General features: G+C 41.4%; 1 protein-coding gene across 2 annotated transcripts; it reads left to right on the forward strand.

Annotated features, from left to right (window-relative positions):
• The first annotated feature begins 35 nt into the window (after positions 1–35).
• On the forward strand, positions 36–27,859 carry mtrr (5-methyltetrahydrofolate-homocysteine methyltransferase reductase). 2 transcript variants are annotated; one of them, XM_031750079.2, is made up of 15 exons: positions 36–126; positions 1,101–1,245; positions 1,668–1,821; positions 1,996–2,113; positions 2,237–2,741; positions 2,829–2,942; positions 3,041–3,197; positions 3,334–3,422; positions 5,685–5,865; positions 10,609–10,651; positions 12,970–13,150; positions 13,805–13,923; positions 19,973–20,065; positions 23,792–23,986; positions 26,787–27,859. In XM_031750079.2, the coding sequence occupies exons 2-15, from the start codon at positions 1,102–1,104 to the stop codon at positions 26,929–26,931; spliced, it is 2,238 nt and encodes a 745-aa protein (XP_031605939.2). In that variant the 5' UTR covers positions 36–126; position 1,101; the 3' UTR covers positions 26,932–27,859. The 2 variants fall into 2 exon arrangements, with proteins under 2 accessions (XP_031605939.2, XP_031605938.2); XM_031750078.2 differs by lacking the exon at positions 36–126 and adding an exon at positions 155–524.

Genomic DNA, 27,859 nt, shown 5'->3' on the forward strand with positions numbered 1-27,859 from the left:
TTCGCCCGATCTCGTTCAATCTCAGTCTGTGACCTGGTCTCGCGTGAATTGCAGTGACAATATTATAAAATTCCATGGGAAGGGCAGGACATATTACTGTATGATTTTCACCGCACTTTTGTAAAGGTAAACACCTACAGAGAACTGAATACACTACATAGATCTGATTTTAATTCCATATAAGCATGTTTCACAAAGATTCGTGTTTTAAAGACGGGACTTATACTTTGACAACGTGACCTGAATGCGATGTGTCAGAATTAAGTTGTTAGCTGTCGCCTCTTACTAACTTTAAGCGAAACTTTTAACTTCGCTATCAATGTAAATCCGCTGCTTTTCACGGAAATGCATGAAGCGTATGAAACAGCACGCTAATACCCACGTGCACTATTATGGTAACTTCTCTAAACGTCAAGAAATGACGTAACGTCCGGTTACTTGATGGTGGTGTCCAGGGCTGCGAAAGCTACGAAGGTTGTTCTGTGGCAGTCTGTCTGTCACCTGTCAAATGTTCACGCATGTTGGTAAGCCAAAACACCTGTAAAGACTAACTGTTTTTCTTTCCTTTCCTTTAAAATTTTTTTACTACGGTCACTGTCATGTCCACTAATTCCATCCATGTGTTGATGTATCTTTGAAATTACTGTATGCGCCTCTGTATGTTTACCACGGATTACAAGCACAAATGTTTGTGATCAGAACTAAATTAATACGCTAGATATACAGTTAGAACCGGTCTACAAACACTTCCTTTGATTTCCTTTGTACGCTGTGGTAACATAGGTAAGCAATCTTTTTGTTAACCTAACAAATCGACTTCTTAGTACTAGGTATGAGTAATGATATATTTGCATCTGTTGCTTCATCTTTGTTTTACATAATTTTGGCATCATGCTTGAGCTGACAACACCTGAGTGGACATAGCAAGTTTGTAAACATAAAAATGAATCAGCATTAGCCTCCTGGTTGTGTGCACTAAGTCCTTGCTGAAACACATGATCAGAGCAGCCATGGTCTACTGTGAAAATTGTTAATTATAAAATGTCATTTAGTTATAAACATAGTGCACAAATGACCTCGTTTCTCTTTGGATTTTCTAGCATGCCCTGTGTAGTGAAGCCTCGGTTTGTGGTGCTGTATGGGTCTCAGAAGGGCCAAGCCCAGTCCATAGCAGAAGGGATCGCCGAGGAGGCGGAGGAGCACGGGCTGGTTGCCGATCTCAGTTGCTTGAATGAGAACGAGAAGGTACATTCTAGCTTTCACTTGTGTAGCGATCTTAGTCGTGTGTTGTGATGTACTTTTCCCAATTAATGAAGATATTGACCCTTTCTTCTTTTCTGTATTAGCATCTGTATAAAGGTAATTTTTACCATAAAGGCACCAGTTTAGCAATGGTAGAAAAAGATTAACACATGAAGGCCATAACACCATAAAAGCATAAATATCAACAACAAAATAACAACATAAATATGTCAATAAAACAAATACAATCACTTTAGGTGAAGTACATATCTGTATAAAGTAAAATATTTACCCTCAGTTCAGCGATAGTTTATAAAAGTTTAATAAAAGAAAAATGATACCAAACAACACATCAACAACATTTTAATAAATATGATGCTGACTGATGGTTGTGTTTCTCTCGTCATTCACATAACTGTTTCCAGTACAATTTGGAGAAGGAGAGTGCCCCAGTGGTCTTTGTTGTTTCTACTACTGGAGATGGGGAACCACCAGATAATGCCTTAAAATTTGTAAAGCGCATCAAGAGGAAGACCCTCTCCACTGACCACTATAAGCACCTTTCTTATGCACTTTTAGGTAAATTCTTTTATAAGGGTCTGTGGTAGCGCTCCTTGTAGCTCATCTATCCGTATGGGAGTTTAATTTGAAAAACATGTTTGTATATATCATCACGATGCAGAGCATTGCACGCTGTTTACTTTCTGAACAGTTGCTGGAGAGTCTCAATCTGTTTCCCTCTGTCTGCTCCAGCTTTAGGAGACACAAATTATGCAAATTTCTGCAACTGTGGCAAGACCATTGAGCGTCGTCTACAAGAACTCGGAGCCAAGCAATTCTATGCTACGGGTTATGCAGATGATGGTGTAGGGTAAGTTTTGCAGAGAAAGAAAATGTAAACATCCAACTTTCAGAGCACATGCTGACACATTAAACCCATATTGGTTTTCTTTTGTTTATGTTGCTGTCATTTTGTGAACATTGTTCTCTCTAGGCTGGAGTTGGTTGTGGATCCCTGGCTTGGGGGACTGTGGAAAGCCATCAAAGAATCCTTATCAAAAATGGCTTCTGTTGGGACAGCTCACTTGAAAGAGAGCCCAGAGGATTCAACCAAAGAAACTCCAGATTCATCAGTTCCAGATGTCCAACTGAACCTCTTAAGCATCACTGACCAGCAGAACTGCGAGTCAGTCAGAGCATCTGTACCCGCGGACTCCAAATTTGCATCTGTTGCTTCATCTTCAGTTTCTGCCGCTTCTGATCTCAAGCCAGCTTCTCCTGCGGGGAGCCCTGGGTTGGCATCCCAGTCTGGTGGCGCTGCCAGTGTTTCCACATCAGCATCAAAAACACACACAGAGGAAACTGGAGTTCCCCAGGTTGCACTGGCACACTCACTGACATGCTCTGTGCCACCGCTATCTGAGTCCTCGCTCAATGTTCCTGCTCTGCCTCCTACCTATCTAGATGTTTCTCTTCAGGAGGTGGACACTGTGGAAGAGGTGATGAATGTTCTTGCTGCTAGAACTTGGATTTAGCTCATGTTTCGTCCTTCACTGGCCACTAATTTTTTATTTGTATTTTTTTAGATTGTGGGGCCATTAAACAAAGAGGCTCTTCATCATGTGCCTATATCCAAGGCAGTTCAACTGACCAGAGGAGATGCAGTCAAGACAGCACTTCTCCTGGAACTGGAGATCTCTGTAAGCATGAGAAAAGATGCTTATTTAAATGAAGCTTTAATTAACCCCCAGCAAAGATTTAGATCAGTGTTGTAAGTTTATTTTTTTTCCATTCTCAGGCTCATCCAGTGTTGGCTTATCAGCCAGGGGATTCCTTTGATGTGTTCTGCCCAAACAGGGCCGCAGACGTGGACCACATGCTCCACAGACTGGGCCTTCACAGCCAAAGGAACCACCATGTCAATATTTCTCTGCAAAAAGACACTAAGAAAAAAGGTAATACTACAGCTGGTACACTCTTGAAAATAACACACAATGTGGACAATAGGATACCTCATTGCAGCGATCACCATGATTGTGAAGCTGCTCCATTAAGCTCATCCTTTTAACTTTCCTTCTTCCCATCTCAAAGGTGCCCAGGTGCCACCCTACATCCCGCAGAATGTTTCTCTCCTGTTTTTGCTCACATGGTGTCTGGAGATCAGAAGTGTTCCCAAGAAGGTACCATTTTCCCTATATTGCTTTGCAGCTACTTGCTTTGCAAACTGCATAAGCAAAGTCACTCTTTCATGTGACAATCTGCTTGTTATTTTACTGTCTTAGCATAATAAAAGGAATGTGTCATTTTTTCCCGACACCGCTACCTGCACGTTGTTTTTATTTGTTGTGTCAAAGCTGGGAGAAAAATGTGTTCAGTAGTGTGAGTTAGCAGCGGGTCTGGACCCAGAAGATTTGCAGTTTGGTTTAATACGCTCAGGCAAGGCTGGATTTACTAAGTCCTGGTCCAAAGCTGAAATAATCATTTAACCTCCGTGATCCCTCTGTTGAAACGTTAAAATTAAAGTCACATTTGGTGCGTGAAAATGTCAAATTGCCCAAGTGTTCAGCTTTCGTCAGTCTGTGAGCTTTGGCTGGCGATGTGGCCTGCAGTAGTTTTCTCTGATTCCTTAAATGTGATTCATTAAAAACGTTTAATGGTGAAGTTATTATTTTCACATCATCTTGGTTTTTTGATTGTTTTTTTTAATTAGAGAGCTTAAGTGACTATTTAATGAAAAAGAAGGGGAAAAAATGAAAAAAATTCCATCTGGCATGAGCTGTATCAGTTATTTACTCTTCACTACACACTTGCAGAAAACATAGCAGTATATGGTAATAACCCCAAAGCTCTAATAAGCACGTCATTGTAAATACTGGTCTGAATCCTGTGGTTGATTCCCTTTGAAACCCTTAAATCGCACAACATTTAAAACAAAATTTATATTTAATGATAAATGCACACTGCAGGTTTGCATTTATTTAAAAAGGTTACATTTTCTGGTTGGAGTGGTGGTTGGCATTGTCTGAGTTTGCATGCTCTCTCTCCAGGTACTCCAGCTTCCTCCCACAGTCTAAAGGCATCTAAAGAGATTTCAGGTTATCTGATGACTCTAAACTGACTGTAGGTGTTATGTGTTAGCCCTGCAACAGACTGGCAGCTAGCAGCCCCGCCTCTTCCTTTTGATATCTGGCATAGGCTCCACTGCTCCACCCTGCAACCCAGAATAGGATAAATGGAAGAAAAAAGACGGATGGGTTACTTTTTCTCGTTAAGCATTTAAAAATATCTGACACACTTATAAAACCCTGTGCAATAAAAAGTTGCTTTGTCATAATCATGAATTAAGTTAGCGAGCCATTATATATTGAATTCTGCTTGGATTTTATTTAAGGACTCTTTTTGAACTGCACCCAAAAAATTGATAAAGTGTCAGAAAGATGTAGAACATCTAAATGTTAACGGCTTCACTCAGTTCAGTTCCCTCAGAAGTCTTTATAGACGTTTTGTTCACAGCTTCCTCTATTAAATTCCTGCACAGAAATAGATTTTTTTTTCCTGCCACTGTGTTGTTGGAAGACTTACAAGACAATAAAAGTTTTATTTTACAACACCTGCCTGTGTAATGCAGGCACTTCAGCTGTTTCACTAAAGCCTGCAATTTTTAAGCTTCACATTTTTTTAGGTTCGGGAAAGATGATAACCTCTGGTTCTTTGGCAATGAGACTTCCCGGTCTTATGTGTAGCAGCATCAGACACAGGCAGATATAGCTGGACATCCTGATTCTCCAATTCTGCTGAGAAAAATGTTACACTCGATCCAGTGCAGTGAAGAACGTGCCACAAATCTCTGCATACATGCAGTCAAAGCTGTAATGAATCACTGAGATTATACAGAGCACTTAGGCTTGACAAATACTTAGAAGTTCAGATTACAGCGTCTGATTGATTCATGGTTGCAGACTAAATTTTAAGCAGAAGCGTTTTAATGTTTCTTTGTGATCCCTTTAATCTTTTTATTTTAATTGGTACCTACAATAAAAATAACAAGCAGTTACTAATGAAATGCCGATTAAACCGCAGCGTGTCCTCTGCAAATGTAACTGAGTAATTGATTGCATTAATCGATTTTTAGGACTTTGTTTGAGAATTAAAAGATTGCTTCTTCGCCTCTGCTAATTTCTCAGTAGTCTTAAAGGCCTTTTTTTCTCTTTTTTATAAAAAAAAAAGAAAATTGTAATTTTATAGTGGAAGAAATGGCTTTGTGCATATTAAAATAGCTGTACTACATAACGGGGTTGGAGTCAGGGTCTACCTGTTTAGATTTCAGACTTTGTGTACAGTGTGGCTGGCTCTCCTTTTTGTAAAAGTCACGACCATTGTGGCTGACGGAGGTGCAGAACAGCTTCGGGTGACAGCGCATCTGATTTCTGTGTCTCTGTCAGGCGTTTCTGCGAGCTCTGGTGGAGCATACAGGGGACAGCGTGCAGAGGAGGAGACTGCAGGAGCTCTGCAGTAAACAAGGTGCTGCAGACTACAACCTGTATGTGAGAGACCCGAGCCTCAGCGTTTTGGAGCTTCTTACAGCCTTCCCATCCTGCTCACCTCCTCTCAGCCTCCTCATAGGTCAGACTCCCTGCTGTTAGCTCACTCACACAGAAAATTTCTGTTTTTTTTCCACCGACTAACTGAGCGTATAATCATCATTGATAAAGTGATCTTTTCCAGGTTTTAATGGGGAATCTGAAAGCCTCTCTAAAATACACAGTGTGATAAAAATCACAATTTTAGTCATAATTTTGGCCAATTATCATAGATAAGTACATTTTATGTTTGGGATTTTTCCAGTGTCTTCAAAAAAATCATTGCATTTTTTTTTTCAAACTTCAAGATTATAATAGATGCATGTTTAATTAAAACAGTTTGCTTCAATTTGCTTCAAGGAAATGGAGAATTACAATGATTGACGCGACAGTGGGATTTTGACTGCACCCGCACTAAGTGTCAGTGGAATTATTTGTTTGAGAACTATTTATTTCACTTTTAATAACACCTCGGGTTATTGTTGCGCCTGCCTTCTGTCTTTTGTGATTCAGAGTTTGTCTGGCTGGATCATTTCCATCCACTAGGGGTCACTGTAGCCTTAGTAAAGCCCTGTTCTGTGAGCACGGGCTCATGGTTGATTTGGTCAGAGCATTTAATTATACCTAATAGTCAGAGCATCAAAAGGCTCCCCAAAGGGTCAACGCTCACTTCCTCGTCTCATTTTAAAATCTGCAGCTCCAATATTGTTTGGTTTCCAGTTTCTGTAAATATAACGCCAAACTTGATGCTCTGAGTCAAGATATATATTTTGAAGTTTATCCATTATCTCGCATTGTGCTAATAATATTGATGATGTTTTTTTCCTGCTGTCTGCCACCTATCGTTTCCTTTTTTTGACCCTTGGAGTGAACTGTTGGTAAGAAACTAACATTTTCCTTTCAGCTCATTAAGATAGTTGGCTGGTCATTCATTCAGTATAGATCTAATAAGCTTTGACTGAAACTTAGCAGACAGTGAAATTAGTTGGCTACAGCTTCATATACAAGTTGAGCTGTCCTCTAAAACAGCTGTGTCACAGCTCCTGGCCTACCCCAATGTCAGCTATTTTAGGCCTACTTGCCAACCACAGCACCTTTTACTGTGGTGAACTGATGCAGAAATTGGCAACGGGGACAATCGTGCCCTCGTGAAGAATGCGGCGTTGCAGACCCCTCAGGGCAGCAGCTGTTATTTGGTATACTGGTAAACCACTGAGCTTTGCAAGGACACGAATGCACAGGGTCAGTTTGGATCATAGGTTAATGGTAAACTCTGACTCAGGGTGTCGCTGTTAAAGTACACTGCTGCATTTTTGCAGTGTTCTTGGTTCATTACCTCAACTGAAGGGGAGGCATTTGCTGATTAGGGTTTAGGCTGTTTTACACTAACTGTAAATAATGAGGAGAGATGTCTCTGGACCCACATGTCTTTGGCCAAGTGCAGGCTGGTTACAAAAGTAGATGCTGGGTCTAAATTGAGAAAGATGCCCACTTTTCAGAGCCAGCTGTCGTGTTGATAGTTCATTGATTCATACAGAGTGTTAGATAAAAACTTTGGGGTCAAAGCCCCTGGGAACTGAACGCTGTCCATGAGCTTCTTTTTCAATTACTTTACAGCAGACCTCAAATGAAATTGTACCAAGGTGCAGTTTTCTTTTCTATTCTTTTACTTTTTTGCTGGACTTAAACTTGCAGAACAAAATAATCCTCACTAAAGTAAAGTAAAGGGAATATGACTGTATCCCAAGAGGTTATTGGCCCTTCTGTTTGGAGGAAAAGCATTAAATTGAAAATGAAATTTCCTGGTCACAGAGAACGGACTGCATATCACTTCTATTCCCACTTTATTCATTTAAGTCGCAATAAAAACGCCACAGAAAATGTTTAAATGGTTTCGGAAAACCATGAGCTAGCAGGTCCTTCGTTCAGAAATAACTTGAAATTAGCATTTGCAGGCTATTAAAAACTGCAAAAACCTTCCCGAGGAGAATTCCACTTAACGCCTTAATGCTAACAACTTCTCTAATTCCATGCACAGCCAAAGAAACTCTCCATAAATCTCGAGAAGTATATACTTTTATGTGCAACCACATTTCTATCTCATTTATTCTACTAAAATGGTACCTCTGCATATAAATTGCAGCACAGAGACTTTTGAGATGAAATAGATTATATTGTTGTGCACTATGATCGATGATACCCCTGAAAACATAGTGGGGATCTTGGGACTGTGCTTTTTTTTTTTCCTTTTTTTTTTCTTAAGCCTTTTTTGGATTACATATTTAAAAATGTATCTTCGAGCCACTGACTGCGACAAAAAAGCTTTGCATTCAAAGGGTTTTAAAAGTGATCCATCCTCTGTATCTACCACCAGTATCATCGCAGCGCAGTGATGCGAGATGATGGATTGATTGTCCTCTGATTCAGACATGTGCTGTCACTCTGTGATAGAAAGGCAGCAACTCAAGCTCTGCACAGCTGTGGAGGATAGCGCTAACATACACGATACACCCTCTGATGGAGAGGTGTACACTTGCTCAGTTATTTTGTATGTGACGATTTGTCCCATTAAGCAGCGACTCACTGTTGGTTTTTGAGAAACTTTAAAAACAGGAACGATTTATTTATCCATTCTGGTGCAGCTTAGCTCTAATTATCTCTAAAGATTTATTTACAGATGATTCACTGTGGGTTGTATCTCCAGTACATGCATATTGATTACAACAAAACAAGGCCGTCCTGTAATCTTGGCTCACCTTGTGATACGTTAATACATTTTAAGCCTCCAAGTCTGAAATATTTGGACTTCTTTCAGAATATAAGTCCTCTTTGCTCCGGCTAGTTTTAATATTATGAGTCATGCTGGATATTGGAGGCATCTCAAAGAGAAATACAAGACACTGCTATTTCTCAGACTTCAAATATATAACAAGGAATCTCTTTATTGAGTATATTTATGCAGCCTTTCAAATACTGACATGCAAAACTGCCCTTTCAGTTAAATTTACATCAAAGAAAAGAATATGTTTTCCCAATAAAATACTCTTTTTAAACTAATCTTCCAGGTTTTCTTTACACATCTGATTTTCTGTGATAGTGGAAATAATTTAATGCTTCACTAAGACGGCAGGTCATAAAACAATTACATTGCTTCAGCCACAGACATACATACACATTCACGGGTACATCTTTCAAACTGCTCGCTCATGGATATATCTAATAAGCCAATCACGTGGCAGCAGCTCACTGCATTCAGACATTTAGACATCGTCAAGACAACCTGCTAACGTTCAACCCGAGCACCAGAATGGGGAAGAAAAGTGATTTAAGTGATTTTGAACGGGACACGGTTTTTGGTGCCAGACTGGCTCCTCTGAGTATTTCAGAAACTGCTGATCTACTGGAATTTTCCCACACAGCCGTCTCTAGGGTTTACAGAGTATGGTCCAAATATGGGAAATTATCCAGTGAGTGTCAGTTCTCTGGGTGAAAAGGCCTTGTTGATGACAGAAGTCAGAGGAGAATAGCCAGACTGCTTCAAGCTGATAGGAAGGCAACAGTAACTCAAAAGACCACTCGGTACAATCAAGGTATGCAGAGGAGCATCTCTGGATCTACAACATGTTGAACCTTGACGCAGATGGGCTACAGCAGCAGAAGACCACACTGGCTGCCACTTCTGGGAGCTAAGAACAAGAAACTGAGGGTACGGTTTTCAGGTTCCCCAAAATTGGGCAATGAAAATTGAAAAAACATTGCCTGGTGTGAACATGACAACGACTTCACTGTACTCACTGTACTTAAAGTGGTTAAAAACCTAATTGCAACCAAGTATTAAATATCTTTATTTCTTAGGAAATGTATTAAAAAACATGTGCATTGCTTTTATTTAGTCTATTTTGTTAGTCGACTGTTCTTTACTGTCTGAAACTGATGTTAGCCCCTGGCCCTGTTTTAATTTTTTCAGTTTTGTTGGTCTTTTCAGTGTCTGAGGGTATGTGGATAAATTATTAGTATCTAACTGCTGTTTCAGCAAAGCCTTTGTTGAAAAAATCTCAGCGCAAAGAGATGAAATGGACGTCAAAGTGTGGAGCTGTCTCTCTGAAACCTCTGAGCTGTTTAGATGTCAGAGAAATCCAGAAAGAGAGGAGAGAGCAGATTTAGACCAGCTGTTTGTCTCTCTGGCAATTTAGCAGAAAAATGTGTTATTGTACGGCCTCAGCTGGTACATATGGTGGTGCTTTACTTGTCCGGCTTCATCTATCACCGAGATACAAATAAAATGTAGCGAGTGCACAGCAAGCACGTCGCACAACTCTCAATCTCTCTCTTTGCCAGCGTCTAATCAGTGGAGCTGGGCACTGGATAGAGAATGGCATATCTTGTTGCTGTCAGGTAAAAAGTTATCTCAAACTCTTAAAAAAGTTTTCCCGGTGTAACTGACACCTCCTCGCATATACAATGTGTGCGACATATTACCCAAAAGAGGGCACCTTCATGGCTGGCATTGAAATAAGGTCTGCATAAGCAATCTGTTTCCTACTGGCTCCACATCTGGACACTTGGGATTCTATAACCCTGAGTTTGTAATTTCATAAATATAGAAGTGTGTCCTAGAAACAAGACTGTAACCTGGGTGGGGGTTACTGAGGATAGATTGGTAGGTAGGACGTTTCAATGGACCGAAATGACTTTCACATGATTCGTCTCCTCTCTGTCGTGATTGACTGTGTAACCAAATCTTAGCAAGACAGCGCGGTGATTGACATTTGTGCTTGTCTTTCAGAGCATTTGCCAAAACTGCAACCCCGGCCTTATTCAGCAGCAAGGTAAGGTGACAGAAAATTACACTGAAGAATACGCTTTGTACTGTGGAGCTGCACAAGTGTGCTTTATCACCCACCCAAGTATGTCTGTTTTATTCTAAGTGATCTTGGAAGCCTAAATCTTTAAACGCTAGCTGGTATTTTCTTTCTGCACAATAGAACTACGTATGTTTGGTTTGGGGGTGGATTAATGCTGAACAGTTTCATTGGGGGGGTGGTAGGTCTAGCTTATTTCAGCACCAGTGAAGACATGTGGCTACATTTTACATGGCTGTGCATGAATACTGCTTTACACTAGTAGAATAGAAATCCATTGATATGCGTGTGTGTGTGTTGTTTGGTGTCATAGCTGCCTAACCTTGTTTTAAAAGTCTTGTTGCTGTTTTATTCCTACGCATGCATCATGTTATATCACTGAATGCCCAGGTTTGTTTATTAGGCACCGCTGGACAAGGGGGTTTGAGTTTGCATGATAAAATATTGATTTTGCTCTGTTGGCAGCTGGGAAATGCAACAGCATCCACTGGAGATCTGCTATTTTGCCAGTCCCTTCACAGGGGTGGATTGAGCTTTCAAATTATCGGACATTAAGAGCGTTAAGGAGAGGGGGAGGGAGTTAATAACATGAGAGAGAAGCTCTGTTAACTTAATAAAATCTGGCATTAATATAAAATTAGATTTGTTGAGGTACTTAGAAAGAACTTTAAAAAGTAATAGTCAGGCAGTCATTTATATTGTGTAGGGTGACAAATTAAAGGAAAAACCTGAACCCTTATACCTACAGCAAGGGCGTCCAGGGGCATGCTATGTTGTGTGCAGGGCATTGTGTTGGCTATGAGTGACCACCTCTAGTGAAGAAATATTTCTATCCTGGTATGGGTAGTTTCTTGCAGCATGGCAGTTCTCTCCTCTTCGGGGCACGAGGGGACATAGAGCATGAAAATTATATGAATCATATGGTGTGGCCTTTGTAGCCGCAATATTTCAAGCCAGATATACACCTTTTGGAAGATTTTGGGTTCAGCATGTTAGATGCAGTCTCCATCACCAAATGTGGGAGTATCTTTGGAAGAAGTGTGTTTCATCTCTCCAGTAGAGTTTCAGAGAATTCGTGCCATGGCACAGCGAAGCTCTTCTGGTGGCAATTGGCAGCGTGACACTTTACTAAGACACTTTATGTAAGTTTTTCGTATCTGTGTGAAGCTTGTTTTGGACTCCTTTTGCCAGACGTGCACATTATGCGGTATACATTAGTTTGAATGGCCGTTTGTAGATTTCATTGATAGGAAGAAACTGCATAAATGAACGGACTTTAAATATTGCATAGACTTTAGCTAGCTGCGCTTAGTTTAAATAGGCCAAGTGTTCCTTCTTTTTTCCTCACTTAGCTAGTCATTGATTTGCGCTCCCTTTTAAGCTAGTGCCCATTAGGTTTGCTTTGAGACTCATGTTGAACAGCAACATCTAACGCAATGTCAAAACTTCTCCGCTCCTCTCATTAGTCTCTCCCTTAGCTGCTTGTGTGTGTGTGTGTGTGTGTTTGTGAAGAGAGATGGGAAATAGACAGGAGAGAGTGGCTGTAGTTTATCAGATGGTGCAGAGACATTAGAGACCTGCATTATTGATGCTGTGGTCAATAGAGGTCTCCAGTGGCCCACAGGAACCGGAGAGTGAAGGATAAGAGTGCGCGAGAGTGCTCTAGCCGACAGTGAATAGAGAGGCATCTTTATCGAGGCAAATAAGACAGAAGCTTTTATTCTTCGAGAAGCAGAAATTACATTCTGGTTTGATTTTAAGAAAATATGTACACATACGTGTTTATTACATGTAGCTTGCCATCACCAGTGTGTGAATGTGTGCGTGAATGGGTGGATGACTGGTTGTGTAAAGCGCTTTGGGGTCCTTAGGGACTAGTAAAGCGCTATACAAATACAGCCCATTTATTAGGAGGCTAATACACAGTATGATGTTGATCTCAAGCGTAGCATCCAAAAAAACACTACTAGATAGAGTGGGTGAAAGCTCTGTAAGGCTTCCTCCAAACTGAGTCATTTTACCACTTGTTGTGCCCGAGATATCACTAAACAGCTGAAATTGTTCAAAATAGGTAGCTGTAAGTAACGGCCATGCTGAAGTAATTGGCCTAAAATAATCTTTCCCAATTTTCTGCTCTCCCTGTGCCTCTCTGTGTTTCACTCTGTTTTCACTTCCTCCCTGCTTGTCACTGTCTGTATGCCTTGCACACACACTCTCACATGCTGATGTTTCCCCCTGTCTCTGCCTTTTTCCATCTCGAACCATCTGTGGTGCCATCTCTGTAGCTCTCGTCTTAGACACCCAGGAAAGCTTCATTTTGTCTTCAACGTGGTAGAGATCCCAGCATGCTCCGGCCGGCCTGCGGGGAGGCGAGGCTTGTGTACTGGCTGGCTGTTTGACCTCATCAATCCTGGCCTGGTTTTCCCTGGGAAGGCTGAATCGTCCAGCAGCCCAGCGCTGCCAAAGGTAATCAGTAGACTGGGGTAGAAAAAGCTGAAAGTAGATTGTGCACATTTGTGGTCTTGGCTGATAAATTTCTAAGTGCTCATATTTGCTGGTACAAGTGCTGTAGGAATTGCAAGCAAACGCTCATAGGGTGAGAAAAAATAGATGTACCCTTCTGGCTAGGTTGAAATCTTGCTACACTTTACTGGTCCTTACTTTGTCTTTGTTTTGATTTTTCCAATAAAATAGCAAGAGAGGTTGACTGCCCCATTCTCCTTCCAGTATTACAGTTCAAGAGGTACTAGAAGGGGGGGAGCAAAAGTTGAGCACAACGGCTTGAAATTGTGCTGTGCTGGGCGTCAGGGATTCAGACAGCTTCCACTACGTGTTTTATGTCCCTCTGAAAACTCGGCTTTATTAGCTCAGACATGTAAAGAGAGTGAGCTTTGAGCCAGTTGTGTGTGGTTAATTAAAGTAAAGTAGTTTAACTTAGAGGAAGCAGTCTTCCCTACCACATATCTATGGATTTCAATTGCAGCTCATGAGTTTTCTCATTAGTATATCTTAGAGTAAAAAGTAGATCAATGAATCGATTGGCAAGCCCACAGCGGCTCCTTGGCATTGTTGTAATTACTCTAATTATTTTAAATGTGCTCTAATATCCTTTGATGCTAGATCCATGTGAGTTTGAGACCCAACGCGTCTTTTCGGCTTCCCCCTGATCCATCAGTGCCCTTCATCATGGTTGGCCCAGGCACCGGAGTCGCTCCATTCATCGGCTTCCTCCAGCAAAGGTATGTTTTTTTTTAAGCACACAATAGAATATCAGCTTGCAACACAAGTGACTTTTTTTCCCAAATAAGAGGCTCATTGCATATTTTGAGATCTCCCATTTTGGAAATGTTTCCGTCAAGAGGATTCAAGTGCATGTAATAATGCACTTGAATCGGCGCCAAAAATCGCAGCTGAAGTGGGTCAGTGAAATGTTCGTGTCAAGCATCGGGTTATGTGCTGATTTGTGCGAAGTGTCGCACACACATTTCCAGCTGAAATTACGCAGCCTTTAATGAATATTCACAATGTTGAAGTGATGTTAAGTGCTCATCATCTGTGCATATTTTCTGGTAATCTGCAGAGACAATTAAATGAGACCCTTCTCAAAGCCGGTAAAAAGACCACGTCATGTACATCACATAAGCCATAATAAATCTAGCAGCGAGGGCTGTGATCACGTCAGGGATTATGTCAGGTGTTTTACTTATCTCTCCAGGAATAAATTACAACCTTCTCTGATGCACAAATTTATGACTTCTGTAATAAAGGGCCAAGAGTTAAAGCAGCACGTGGAGTGATATTGATTTCAAAGTAAATTCTCCAGTAGGTGGTGGTCATGTTGGAGCAAATCATTGCTTGTAATTGCCAAAGAGGTGATTGGAGGATATTGACTGTTAGCTTAGTAGGCAGTAGTTCTCTGCAGCTAGTTAAACCATCGCTGCGCTGTACGTCTGTGATTGAAGAGCGCTCTCATTTAGAGGAAAACGTGACATTTTGTTTAATTGTCTGAATTGATGGCTAAATCGAGATTGTGAGAAGATGACCTGTCAGAAGGATTTAATGTGATCCAGGCTGATGGCTGTGTGTTGAACCAGGCTTACAGCCACCATGAATTGTCAGAAAGCGCAGTAAGCCTTTTTAGTCAGACTGACATGTCTAACTCTTGGGTGGCTTTGTGTAAATGAGGTTGTGCCCCAGTCAACTCCAATTGTCTCTAAATCCCCCGGATGTCTGCTCTGTAGTGGCGGGTGGTGTCCGCGCGTGATTGCTCTGAGAGGTGACACGGCAGCGGTGGATTCTCTGCCGCAAAGATTCGGGGAAAGATGAGTGGTCATCTGGGGTGATGCTTTGCTTGTGCCTGTGGGATGGAGCGATGAAGATAGCACGTTTTCTGACTGACCTGGTCGCAGCACTCACAGGCAGACTCTCTTCTTCTTAATGATAAAGGCTCAGCCAGAGGGACAGTGCTCTGATGTAAGGCACTGATATGAACATATTAGTCTCACTTTCATCCTTACAGCAGAGGCCAAATGTTGCTCTCCAAAATGTAAATCTATAAAAATACACATTTGAGTGTTTTATTACAGCAGTGGACGAGGATTTTGATTGATTTTTGCAAGGCTGCGTGTTCATAATGCACAGCCTCCTAATCAAATATGTCCTTAAAGTTCAGTTTAAAGACTTGGTTTTTTTTTTTTTTTGGATTGTTATTTTTCTTTTCTTTCTTTTCCACCACGCAGCTCTTGACTGTTACAGCATAAGCCCATGTGAATCAATTCATCCCAGCTGTCTCGACAGTCCCTTCTCCTCGTCTGCGTCTCTCATCTTCTCCCCTGCCAGCTGCGTATTCTGCTCGAGGATTGTAAAAACCTGTCGCGGCGCGCGGCATTGTGCACAATCTAACTTGAGATTCCAAACAAAGCCTCGGCGGCTGACGCTGCACTCTGATAGGAGATAACAATCGCCAGTTTGTCAACGGGATGCCGTATCTGCCTCAAGGCCTGAGAAGGGCCCTGTTAGCAACAAAACAACATGGGGACACTTCGATCTTCCTACCTCTCCCCTCGTCCGCCCCCACTGTTAATCGATGGCTGTTTTCAAAAGTACTTTGTACGAGTTTGTAGCACTGGTAACAAGTAGAAGAAGAGTCTCTAAAGGTCAGAGGCTCACTTGGTGGTACCAGGAGATTTTAATAAGGGCCTCCAGTAGTCTGGTATTGATTGCTGTGGTGTTCGTGGAAGGATTTTATGGAGAATGTGATTTTCAGTGTCTTTCAGTTTAGCTGGGAGCAGTGACAGTTAAACAAATATTGTATTTTAAGTGAGTGGTTTGCCTTAATCCTCTTAGAAGCCATAACATAACAAGTTTTTCTTTTGGAGTGGAAAAAAAAGAATGTTTTTTTCTCAGTTTTAGGTGCACCAGTAGGCATACTTGGTACATTCAATATGACAATTTGTATTAAAGTTTGTGTTTTTGTGTGAGCAAATATTTAGCTTCCATTTATCAGTTTAAACAGAAAGCTGACTACAATTAGGCAGCTTAAGCATCTTGCTTCCGTATTATGAAAACATTTTGAATTCATCACTTTGGATGTATATTGTAATTCTACAATGCAATTTGAGTGATTAAGTCTCAAGCTGTTGTTGTTTTTTGGCTCTTTGTATTTTTAGAATGTAAAAAAGGCACTCAGCGCCACTCGCATTGAGCTGCAAAGATGAAAATGAAAGATATGAGATAATTGTGATGTTTACCAGGCCTTAACCTCAGCTTCCCTTGCCGTTTCCCCCTCCTGCTGATCATCTGAATGGCGCTGAAAGGCAACCGCCTCTGATTTCGACCCCAAATGGAGTGTTCTGTAGATGCTGCCTTCCCCTGGGATTTTATTGCAGGCTGTTATAGTGTGGGTATGTGGTGTGATGTGATTTGTATTCAGGGAAAGGCGCCGGTGTGGTCTACTCAGAATGGAATCCAGGTTTTTCATATTGGTATTGATCCCTTTAGGGCAGGCGGCGAGAGGAGAGACGAGCCCACTAAAATGAGTTTACTTGAGGCTGTTTGCAGATCAGAAGAATCTCGTCCAGGATGCTAATGGACGGGATCTGAGCGTTCAGATCAAGTCAGCCAGACAGCTCTGTTACCCAGTCTCAGTCGCAGGCACAAAGTTCAAACAAATGTATTCCCTAAATCATTCTTACTTACTGGTCAACTTTACATTTAATTAATGAGAGCTAAGCTTTGTTTTTAGTATTCGCAGTCACACTTGCGCATTGATCTGTTTTTGCCTACGGCTAATTAGTGTAGCGCTACAACAAAACAATTGATTAATCTCTTCATTATTTTTTTAAAAAAATGTAATGAATCTGGTAATCCTTAAGTCTATAAAATGTCAGAAAATACAACCTCATTTCCAGAATAACCTGGGATGCTGTGTTAAATGTAAATAAAAACAGAAAGCAATGATTTGCAAGTCATTTAAACCTTTATTTGGTTCAGTGTACTGCAGAGAATGCACAGAGGAGTGTATGGGTATTTAAAGAAAATGCTCAGTTTGAATTTGATGCCAGCAACATGTTTCAAAACATGAGATGGAGGAAATGAAATTCAGAGACATGTTATGCTAAATAGACACTTCATAAACATTTCATTTCTAAATAGGTTTACTGGCAACACGTTAGTTAAAGGAGTGGCAATGAATAGAAACTCCTAGGGAGATGTTTATTTATTGATTTTGCTTTTCCCAAAGTAAAGAGAAGGAGGGTATGACTGCTCTTTGGAAGACTTTTAGGCAAATAATTCAGCAATTTCAGGATAAAAATGTATTATTACGTAGAATTTGGGAACTCCATCCTCTGTGGTACATCATATCAGTAAAATCGCAGTATGCAGGGAGCAATCGGCCATGATTTTTCTGTTCTTCAGGTGGAACAGCTTTGAAGACACGTCTCTGTAGTGAAAGTCACCGTGTGGGCCCAACAAGACTTTTCAGTGTCAGTTTATCGCAGAATCCAGGATTGCAAGTTAAATCTCTGCCTTCCAAGGGAAATCCATACATAAACAAGATTTAGAAATTGACCCAAGTCAATTTAAGACAGACTGAGGGGAAGTGGAAAAGTGTCCTGTGGTCTCGCCAGTCAATATCTTAAATTGTTTTTGGTAATCGTGGACGCCACGTCCTTCAGGCTAAAGAGCAGACGAACCATCTGGCTTGTTATCGGCACTCAGTTCAATGCGAGCATCCTTGATTGTATGGGGGGAGGGCATTATTGCACATGGCTTTATAAACTTGCACATCTGTGAGCGCGCCATTAATGCTAAGTTAAGCTTTGGAGCAGCATATGCTGTCATCCAGACACTTTACTTTTTTGGGAATACTTTAATTATTTTAACAAAGCAAGTGCTGAACCATGGTTTTCATGTTTTTTCAGCGGCGTGCCTTCTTAGTAAAAATACTTTGGCAGTTGGAGAGTGTTAAATCTAGTTACTTTTCTGCAAAGTGGTAAACATAGCTATATAGAGAGTTTTTAATGAGATTTATTACTGGCATCACATTCAAAATGAGCATGTTTTCTAAAAGGAAAAACACAAAACGTCAGAGTTTCAGTGTTTACTATGTTGTCTTTATGCAATCTGTAATTAAATATGAGGCCTAATAGACCTGCAACTTATAGATTCTGACCTTTATGTACAGTTTACATAGCGTTCTTTGGAAACACTGTAATTAAGAGTTCTTTGTGGTCTACAGGCCAACGGGACTTCTTTGTGTTGCCGAGTTCAAATTTATATTAAAACAGTACAAATCTTTTAAAAAACGGATACAAGTGTCCTCTACCTTTTTAAACCAGTTCAGCGACCTATCATCCAATAGCATAATGACAATAAATTCCAGTCAGTTTCTGCTAAATTTAGATTCTTCCTGGCTTTGACTCAAACCTTTGTTTTTGTGCAGTGGATATCGAATATTTCATCTCGCCTTTCCAATCAAAGATTTTTCCACCTTGTTTATGTCATCTGCATCGTGCCGTTTGGATCATGCTGTTTGAACCATCTTGGTTACCTGAGTCTTATTAGCTGTTCTTGTGCAAAAGCAATCTCGATTATTTATTGTTCCCTCATGAAACATATCCAGTCCGGTCCAGTTCTAACCCGTGCCTTCAAAGGAGGTCTTGCCCACAAAACTGCCTCCAACTCCATGCAAAAATATCTTTTGCCTGGAGATTCACGTGCAGTCGGCTTGTTTTCTTATCCTGAGTCTTCATCTCTGCTCATCTTGCAGTTTTAGACGTAGATGTGAGATGACTCAGACTCCAGTAGGTGAAAATTTGCAAAACATTCAGATCATTTAAAAATATTTCGATAAATGTAGTTCATTTTGTCTTAATTTTGAGGTTAGTCATTTATTTTTTGTGCTGAAATACTTTGCTGGTTATTAGATTAACCAGCAAATGATTTCAGCACAGAATTAAAAGTATTATCGCCTCTTTAAGCACAATATCCCTCCATTAGTCTCAGGAGCTGGCTGCCATTTTAATTTTGTGATAGCTGGAAAACACAGCAGGATTCAGTCTGTCTGTGAACAGCAAAGGATGGGATTTAGGGAAACAGGCACCGTATCCTCGGAGCGCAGCGGTGCAGCACAAAGAGCCCAGTCTCAGTGCCTCTCTGTGGTATTTCTCAGCCCCTTGTCATGGTTGGTCACTTCAGCTAGCCCCTCCCCAAATCACCCACCCACAGCTAGGGTAACAGATAATGCCGGTCTCTTTAGACAGTCAACTGACTGATGGCATCATGAAAGGTTGGAGGTCAACTGTTATCTGGGAGAGAGCTGTCACCTTTGCAGCAGGTGTGTGGCACAGATAACGCCATCCTCAGAGCCGCTTTGTGCTGCTGCATTGCTGTTGCCTGCAAAGGACTCTGGGAGATTTGCCAAACTCCAAAGCCACAAGAGAAATCACTTTTTCAGGAGCAGTTTTTTTTATGTTGTTGCACCGAATAACAGTTAGACACACATAAATGTAGGAGTAAAACACTCACACACTGAGCCCTAGTTTCATTTTCAGCAGCTGCTTATTGTGATGGAACCTGTGCTCGGGTGGAATTTAATAATGCATATAATGTCCTTCCTTAAACACACAGGTCCTCTCAGTGCACGTGCCACTCCTGTCATTACAGACAGTGCTCAACAGCATCACATCTCTTCTTTAGCCTTTTGCTGTGACGAAGGACTCTCCTCCATCGGGCCTGTGTCTGTTTGTATTGATTGACCACTAACATCTGTTGTTTGACTTTCAGAGAGGAGGAGAGACAGACGAACCCCGAGGCCATAATTGGAGAGACCTGGCTGTTCTTTGGATGCCGCCACAGAGACCGAGACTACCTGTTTCGGTAAAGTGTATTTTTCCTTTCAGTTCAGTCGTCATTCAGACCCACGTACCTTTTGTGATTCAGATTTAGTCCTCTCCATAACCCTCTTTACCTTGCTGCTGCACTTCTCCATGTATTAAAATCTGTGACCTGCATAATGAAGACTGCAATCTGAATGTACAATGTGTGAGTTTTTTTATTCACTTACATATATCTATATATCTGTATATTAAATGCGCAGGGTATGTTCTAAGGTGTTTGGGAAGAAAACTAACCTGCATACGCAGCTACTTTACTTAAGGTTGCAAGATCCTCTGACCTTTTAACATGGTTTGGTTTATATAGCTGTTATCTGGAAATCACAAATATGTAATATTAAAGCTCCACTAAAGATATATTTTATAAAAACATGGGATCTAAAGTCTGGTTAATGTTGGTTTTAGGGATAATTGCCATTTAATTTATAAACGCAAATGGATTGTGAACACAGTCAGTCCCAGCAAGTCTACTCAGAGCTCACGCAACTGGTTGTATTCTGGTTATATATACAACCAAATCCAACCTTTAGTGGAAGACTCCAGGTTATTGCCAACTCCCCCCCCCCAATGCCATTTCAAAGGCAACATGAGCCCAGGTTCATCCACTGTTTTCCCTCAGGGGGTCTGTAGCATTAGGATCACTTTTAGCTTCTCTTAACTCATTGTTTTAGCCTATAAATCAAATTCTGACTGTTTTAGTTCACTTTTATATTCAACAGCCTTAAAAGCTTTAAAAAGCATGTAGTTAGCAAGTTAGCATGTGGTGGTGGTAAAGCATTTAATAGCTTAATACTAAATATTTTCCACAACAAATACGGTGCAGAATCCACAGCTAAAAATAGATAAATAAAGTAAATGTATTAGACTTTAATTTGTCTGCTGCCCAGACCTCCAAATGCAACAGTTATGTTAGCCATAGCAGCTTTAAATGTCAACAGCCAAACCTAAACAGATTCAATATTTGCTAATGGATTTAGACTCAATGAATGGTTCTACTCAATCACAGCCTGGTTTTTGTTTTATTAACTGGAGAAGGGGTTGTTTTTTTGCCCCCCCTTCTCTCTCGCCCTTTATTTTCTTTAAAAAAAAATTAAGATCTGAAGGACCGCCCCCCTCCCTGTAATGAGCTTTGTTCATCTTGAGTAACATTATCTTGGTTGTGATCCGTGTGTGTGAGGAGAGTTGGACTGGAGCAAACAGTGAAATGGACACAAACACACACACACACGGTAACAGAGAGCAGAGGAGATGAGTGTTTCTAGCGCAACTGTAAATGACAGAACAGACTGTGACACAGTGCTGAAATCAAACAGTTTCACATAAAAAGCCTTCAGTTTCTTTTTACCTTCTTTTTCTTTTGGGTGGGAAGAGAGTGGTCCCTTTGAGGAGGCGAGGTCCCAGAAGGCACTGGTAGCAGAAACACTGAGAACATTTAATGGTTTAGATTTCAACGCAGGCACTAGGTTGTATTATAACGCCCATCTTAAGTTACCTTAAGTTTGATCCATTTAAACTGTACTAAATATTATACCACCGCTCTTGATTTGTGAGCCGACATCAGCCTCAGAGGAGATCTTTGCTCTGATTAGTTTGTTTTGGCTTTTCTCTCTCCTGACTCCATACTAATTGATCAGCTCTTGGTAGTACCAGCAGTGAGCGTGTGCTCAACGCCGGTGCGCTGATCGAGTTCTTTTGCAGGATTAAAAAGTGTGAATGGATTAGCATCCTTAATCAAACAGGGATAGATCACAGAGGATGTTGTTTGTTCCCTTTTGTTTCCTCTATCTCATAGTTAAATACGAACTCGCAGCCAGGTAGCAGGCAGTGTTTGCTCACAGTGTGGGCTTCTCTGATGAATACCCCCACAGTGTTGACCAATATGATTAGTCTGTGTTTTATGAGCCACCCATGAAGCGTTGTACTTAATTTAAATAGGTTAGCAGAATGAGAACAACATGCCTGCAGTTGAATTGACTGCCTGCATTCATCCCTGCTGGATTTCTCTTAAATTAAGTGCAATTTGATGTCTGGCATTGCCCTGGAATGCAAAAACCTTCTTAGCATAGTCTGTAGTGTTTTTCTTTTTTTCTTTTTTGTATAAATGTCCCAGATTTTAAAAGAAAAGTTCAGCTGCCTCTCTCAGAAACACAGGTCGAAATGTAAACTTGCATATATTGCTTTTAATGCTTATAAATATTAAGAAGAACGTAAAGGCAGGATCTGACCAGCCCCTCTGGTCGTGCTCTGAATGCAGAAGACAAACGAGGCTCGCGATGCGCCTCAATCAGCCGCAGCACTTAACATCCCTGCGAGAGATTCATGCTCATCTGCCTGCATGCCACATCAAACCTGTCCTCCCCTTTCGCCTCTGCCGCACTTATCCTTTCCCTCCGCCCTCCCTCCGACGCCTCAGCCTCTTTATGGCGTGTGATTTCATGCTGTAGGGAAAACACGACTGGAAGGCCCGCTGGGTTCACGTCAGGGTCCGGGATATTGCCACAGGCTGTTACGTGTAGAAGCACACAGAGGAATCTGGCAGGTTTTGGCTCTCATAAAACCCCGGGTTGTTGTGTGTTTCTAAGAAGTCAACTGTCATTTATCATCTGCCGGTTTCTGCTCGCACGGTTATCAATCTGTGATGATTTATATTCAGACGTCAAACAAACAAACTCGGCAATCCTTCTCCTTGTTATTCATCTGGTTGCTCCTGTGTTCAAACAGACTTTGTAATCACATATCTTGGTCAAAAGATTTTTTCCTCGAAGAATTTTTTTTTCTTTTTAATTTAATGATGTCTCTAAATGAAGGTTAGATGGTAAACACGCTGCAGAAGAACTAACAATTCTGGACATTTCAAATGGAACAAAGGGCAACAGCGCTCGCCTCTCCCTTTAGTATTCACACCACAGCGTCTCTGTGTTATCAAAAAATGCCTTATTTTAGTCTAGGGGTTACTGCAAAACACAGACCCCCCGAGGCAAAGACCTTCACCCCTGATCTCAGAGCTGGGGCTGTTATGACTGTGTGCGTGTGTCTGCGTGTGTGTTTCTGCTCATTCCGACTGCTTAACTTTAAACAAGATGCTCTGAGCCACAATAAACCTTACTCCCTCACCACCTTCCTCCTGCCTTCCCTTCCAATAGCACCCCAGGCCCTGTAAAAACACTGAGGCAGAAGAAGGAGTAGTTGGCAAGCAAAACACAGATAGAGAGCAAGGTTACACCCCACTGCCAGGCTGGGAGGATTGATTGTAAAAAGATGCTTATAACAGTGACTCGACCTTGCTTATGAAATCCATATTTTTTTCAAACTTCTCTTGTTAAAGAAGACAAAGTGGTTGTCTGGCACATTTTTGCTCAGACCTTTTGCCCATCAGTGTTCAGTGTTGAGCTTGACAGTATCCTTTTTTTTGGTTCATAGGAAATGTTTGTAGTTCCGGTCTTGTGAGATGGTGGAAACCATTGCTAAATATCCCACGGGAGTGTTGGATGTGAAAGAATAAACAGTCAATGAAAAAACGTTAAATTAAATTGTTTTTTTTTCTTGTAAAAACCACATAAAAGTGCCGATCTTTTCTCTGCACCAGCAGCTAAAACTCAGGCCTCCCGACTGCTTTTGACAAGTCTAATCACCCCAAAATCAGGAACAGACTGTCCAAGATTACAGGAATAACTTTAATAACCTCTGCTTGCAATTTGTCTTGTCCCAGAGAGGAACTCGAGGGCTTTGTGTCCAGAGGTATCCTGGGCCACCTCAAGGTGTGTTTCTCCAGGGACCGCGGGGAGGACGAGGACGCCGCCACCTCAGCCGCACGTCCCAGATATGTCCAACACAATCTGCTGCTTAACAGCCAGCACATCACTGACATCCTCCTCAAACAAAATGGTTACCTCTATGTCTGCGGGTAAGAGTGACACACTGGATCTTAATTCGTGTTGAGTGATGGTTGTTCTTTTCTTTGTTTTTTTTGTGTTTTGTTTGACGTCCACCTTGTTCGGCTTTATCATGTTCTGGCTGCACTTCTATTAAGTGTATCACAGCCTGCTGTAAGTGTGAAAGGACTCCAGAGCATCTCTCTCACAGCTCCTCTTTCTAACACTTAGGCCTGGTTTTGTCACATTGCTTTGCCTTGCAGTATAGATTTCTTTCTATTCTCACATAAACATCATAAATTTCACATTCCCAGTTTTGCATTTTTATATTAGAGTAGCTGATTTCCAGTTCAAAATGTTTCTTAAATATTGTATATTGGGCCTTTGTGCAGCCAGTGTCTGAAACAAGACATTTTTGCTCCTTTCCCATTAAGCCAGCTTTCTCCTGATAAGCTGACCCACATAAACAGAAGGTTGGTAAGAGGGTCACTGGGGCTGCTGTGCTCACATCCTGTGAAACCAAACTTTTGGCTCACTGGATAATTGCACATATGAAACTTCGACTGTTTAATGTAAGAGAAAGCAAGGTGAGAGCTAGACTGTTTGGGTGGTTCAGGAGAGAGCGCGGGTTCACAGTCTGCTGGCAGTTCGGGGATGTCCCGTCTACCTGCAGAGAACTGTTGTCAGATGGAGGCAGTGTAAAAAGTTTGTAGTACAACTATTCAAGCATTTTACAAAATACAAGGCTTTTGCTGTTGTCGGTTCTTCAGCCAGCTGCAGACAAAGTTATAACATACAGAGAGCTGAAGTGAAACAGTGTAACAAAGAATGTGGCCACTGACGCTACACTCTGTGCTTTTCGTGCAGTATTTTTGGTCTTTGATGTTTTTTTATGGTTCTCCCATTTCTGTGAACTCTGCTGTCGATCCCTCACTTATTCCGGCCCACTTGTCGTCCAATCAGCAGTCAGCAAATGCATATGTCATCCGCTTCCAGTGATGCGCAGCTGGGATATTTGGGGGCGGGTGAGAAGCCCTCTCTGTCCAAAAGGAAATGTGTGCACAGACACATTTGTGAGGCTATAAATTACATTTTAGTTGTAGTCGTCGTGAAATATATTCTGAATCTGGTTTATTGTGTATAAAGCCAGTGCTTCCAAATAAAGTTCCTGTAGTTATGGGCGTATAACACCATAATCAAGTTCATCATTTCTCGGAGAATGAATTTTTGGGCAACTTTGAAATATGGGCAGCATTTGGGATCTAGGCTGTAACTCTGTTAGGCTGACTATGTGCCAGCGCACGCAGAACACGAGGCAGAAGATTTGAGTCAGGCTTTCTGAGTTAGCGTGCAGGCTTCTCACCAGTTTTGCCAAGGACTCCTGAGTCACTGAAGACGATCCAGCTCGATCTGGTGCTTTCAGAGTGGTCGATAGCAAGTGTGCAGCGAATGAGCATAAAATCTATAAAGCACATATGAATCGTCCTTATTGTTTATCCGCTCAGCACGCAGTCATCCAAAAAAATGTAGACACTAAAAAGTAATGAAGCTTTGTATTTTATATGACCACCTTTTGGCTTGTAAACGGCAAACACTCGCAGGTGTTTGGCAGGTACGTTGTTTCACGCCTGCCGGAGAATTTGCCACAGTTCTAATGCGGGTTTACAATCTTGAGCTCTTTTTAAACAAATTCTGCCTTAATGCGTTTAAGAAGACCCCTGTTTGTGACATTTTGGCTTATTTAGACTAAACCACACCACCCCGACGTGTGATTTCTACAAGGTATGGCAACGTTGTGGAATCAGAGAGGCGTGACATCTAACATGGCAGCAGTGGCGGCTTCCCGCTGCGGCGGCTCTGACTTTTACACAGGCTACGATTCGGCTCTGTCACTTGCCTCTGCTGCTGGCTTGAAGGAGCAACAACAAAGCCTTCCCATTCTGCCTTTGTACCTTTTATGCAGAAAGCTACGGGCAAAATAAAGGTGCAATATTCCCGCCTTGAACATGCTCTGTGAAGAGGTTTCAGTTGTTTCATGTTGTCTCTTCGTGTAATCCCAAACTCGGTTGATGATGTTGAGATCAGGGCGCTGAGGGAGCAATACCATCTGTCGCAGGACTTCTTACTCTTCTTGTCTTTGAAGATATTTCTTTTGAGTGCAACTGTAATGTTTGGGTGCTTCATCATGAGCTCACCGATGGATCAAATAAAGCACCCTACAAGAAAATCTAATAATTTAGTGCTGAATTGCTTTGACATGAAAGTACAATGAGGTTTTTTCTGAGTGATAGACGTGGCTTGTTAATAAGAAAGATAACTCTCTCTCTTTTCTTTTTTCTTTTTGTTTAAACAGAACATGAAATCCTTTCTCTGACATCTTTGCAACTGTTGCCTTCACTCAAATGGAGCATGATGTTATCATTTATATTGCATGTGCACTCCGTCTTCCCTCCACCACATCATTTCTGTGAGAACAAAGACAAAACCGACATGCCAACTCATATATGCATGATGTAGCTACATACCACATCCTTTTCTCATGTTTCACCCTTCCCCACCTTGGAGTAGATGACTTTTGAAACGTCAGGAGTGTGTGAATTTTTTAGAGTCAGAAAATATCTCAGTTGGATGATGAATCTCCCCCAATATGACTGCTACAGCAAGATGGATATTTCAGCTATTTCCTTCCAGGATAGACTCCAGCACCGGCTGTGCTCGCTGGTTTTCTAAAAGATTGCTTGCCGCAGTGTATAGACGTATAAAAATCGTGTCGCTTGATTATATTGCTCTTTTGCCTAAAATGACTGTTCTTTTTTTTTCTCCTTTCTGCAGGGACGCTAAGAACATGGCTAAAGACGTGAATGAGACCTTGATGGAAATAATTAAAACGGAGCTGCAGGTGGACCAACTGGAGGCCATGAAAAGACTGGCAGGGCTTAGAGAAGAGAAGCGCTACTTACAGGACATCTGGGGCTGACAGTTGATGATTAGATAAGGGCACTTTGCAGGATTCACGGGGCTTTCTTAAACCTTCTTTAAAAAAAAAAAAAAAAAAAAAAATCAGCATCCTCAGCTGTGACCCAGAGAACCATAAAATTGTGGTGCTGAAGCCTGGAGATAGTTTACACAACTCAGTGCTGCCAAGAAGGAATGCACCACGCTGACCCGGGGATATCGGTTCACTACACCATCTTTGGCTTTGCTTTTTGAACAGAAATGACCTTGGTCAGGGCAGTGGTGCTGCAGATTAGTCCTGCAGTGTGGAAATGCTTTTAGTGTAGACAAGCCTCCTCCGTTTGTCCTTGCTTGGGAAAAAAAAAGGCATTTACTTCCGTTGGCTGTGATGGAGTGATTTCGATGGGGCCGAGAGCGGGATATCGCTCCTGCGTAGATGGAAACAACTCAGCAATCTGTAGCTGTTAAACAAAACACACATGGGAAATGGTTTATGATCATTCTGGGATAGAAGTTTGTCTGTTCTTTGTTTTTCTTTTTTCTGGAACGTCCAAAACCACTACTGCCTTCTTCATTTTAGCATAAGTCTCAAATTTCGAATGCAGGTTTTAATGTATGCGATCCTAAAAACGGTTGATTGACAGCTGTATAATTTAACTTCATGGAGATGAGGGAGGATTTCAGTCATTTATCATTACCGCGTGTCAAGACTCAAGCACAGAGGGCGTGATTTTCAATGATAATGCAAAGGCCCGACTAGAGCAATTTATCTAACTGACTTTGTTTGTGCCTGTCTGCCCCCACACACCCTGCAGAGTGCCAGTTTTGGAGGCAGCGAACTGCAAACTTTTCTAAGTCCCGCAAAACCGACTAAAACCTCTCAAACTGTGGGTAAAACAAACACATCTGTGCTTTGTGTGATCAGGAAATAAAAGACATTTCACAGTAAA

The sequence above is a fragment of the Oreochromis aureus genome, linkage group 9 (assembly GCF_013358895.1).
Source record: "Oreochromis aureus strain Israel breed Guangdong linkage group 9, ZZ_aureus, whole genome shotgun sequence".
Lineage (NCBI taxonomy): Eukaryota > Metazoa > Chordata > Actinopteri > Cichliformes > Cichlidae > Oreochromis > Oreochromis aureus.

What these genes read in the sequence shown, in the direction of transcription:
- mtrr (XM_031750078.2), top strand. Translation starts at nt 442, where the DNA reads ATGGTGGTGTCCAGGGCTGCGAAAGCTACGAAGGTTGTTCTGTGGCAG. An exon ending in AGGTGGACACTGTGGAAGAG is followed by an intron (nt 2,742 to 2,828) that starts GTGATGAATGTT and finishes GTATTTTTTTAG; the next exon opens with ATTGTGGGGCCATTAAACAA. An exon ending in GCAGCCCAGCGCTGCCAAAG is followed by an intron (nt 13,151 to 13,804) that starts GTAATCAGTAGA and finishes CTTTGATGCTAG; the next exon opens with ATCCATGTGAGTTTGAGACC.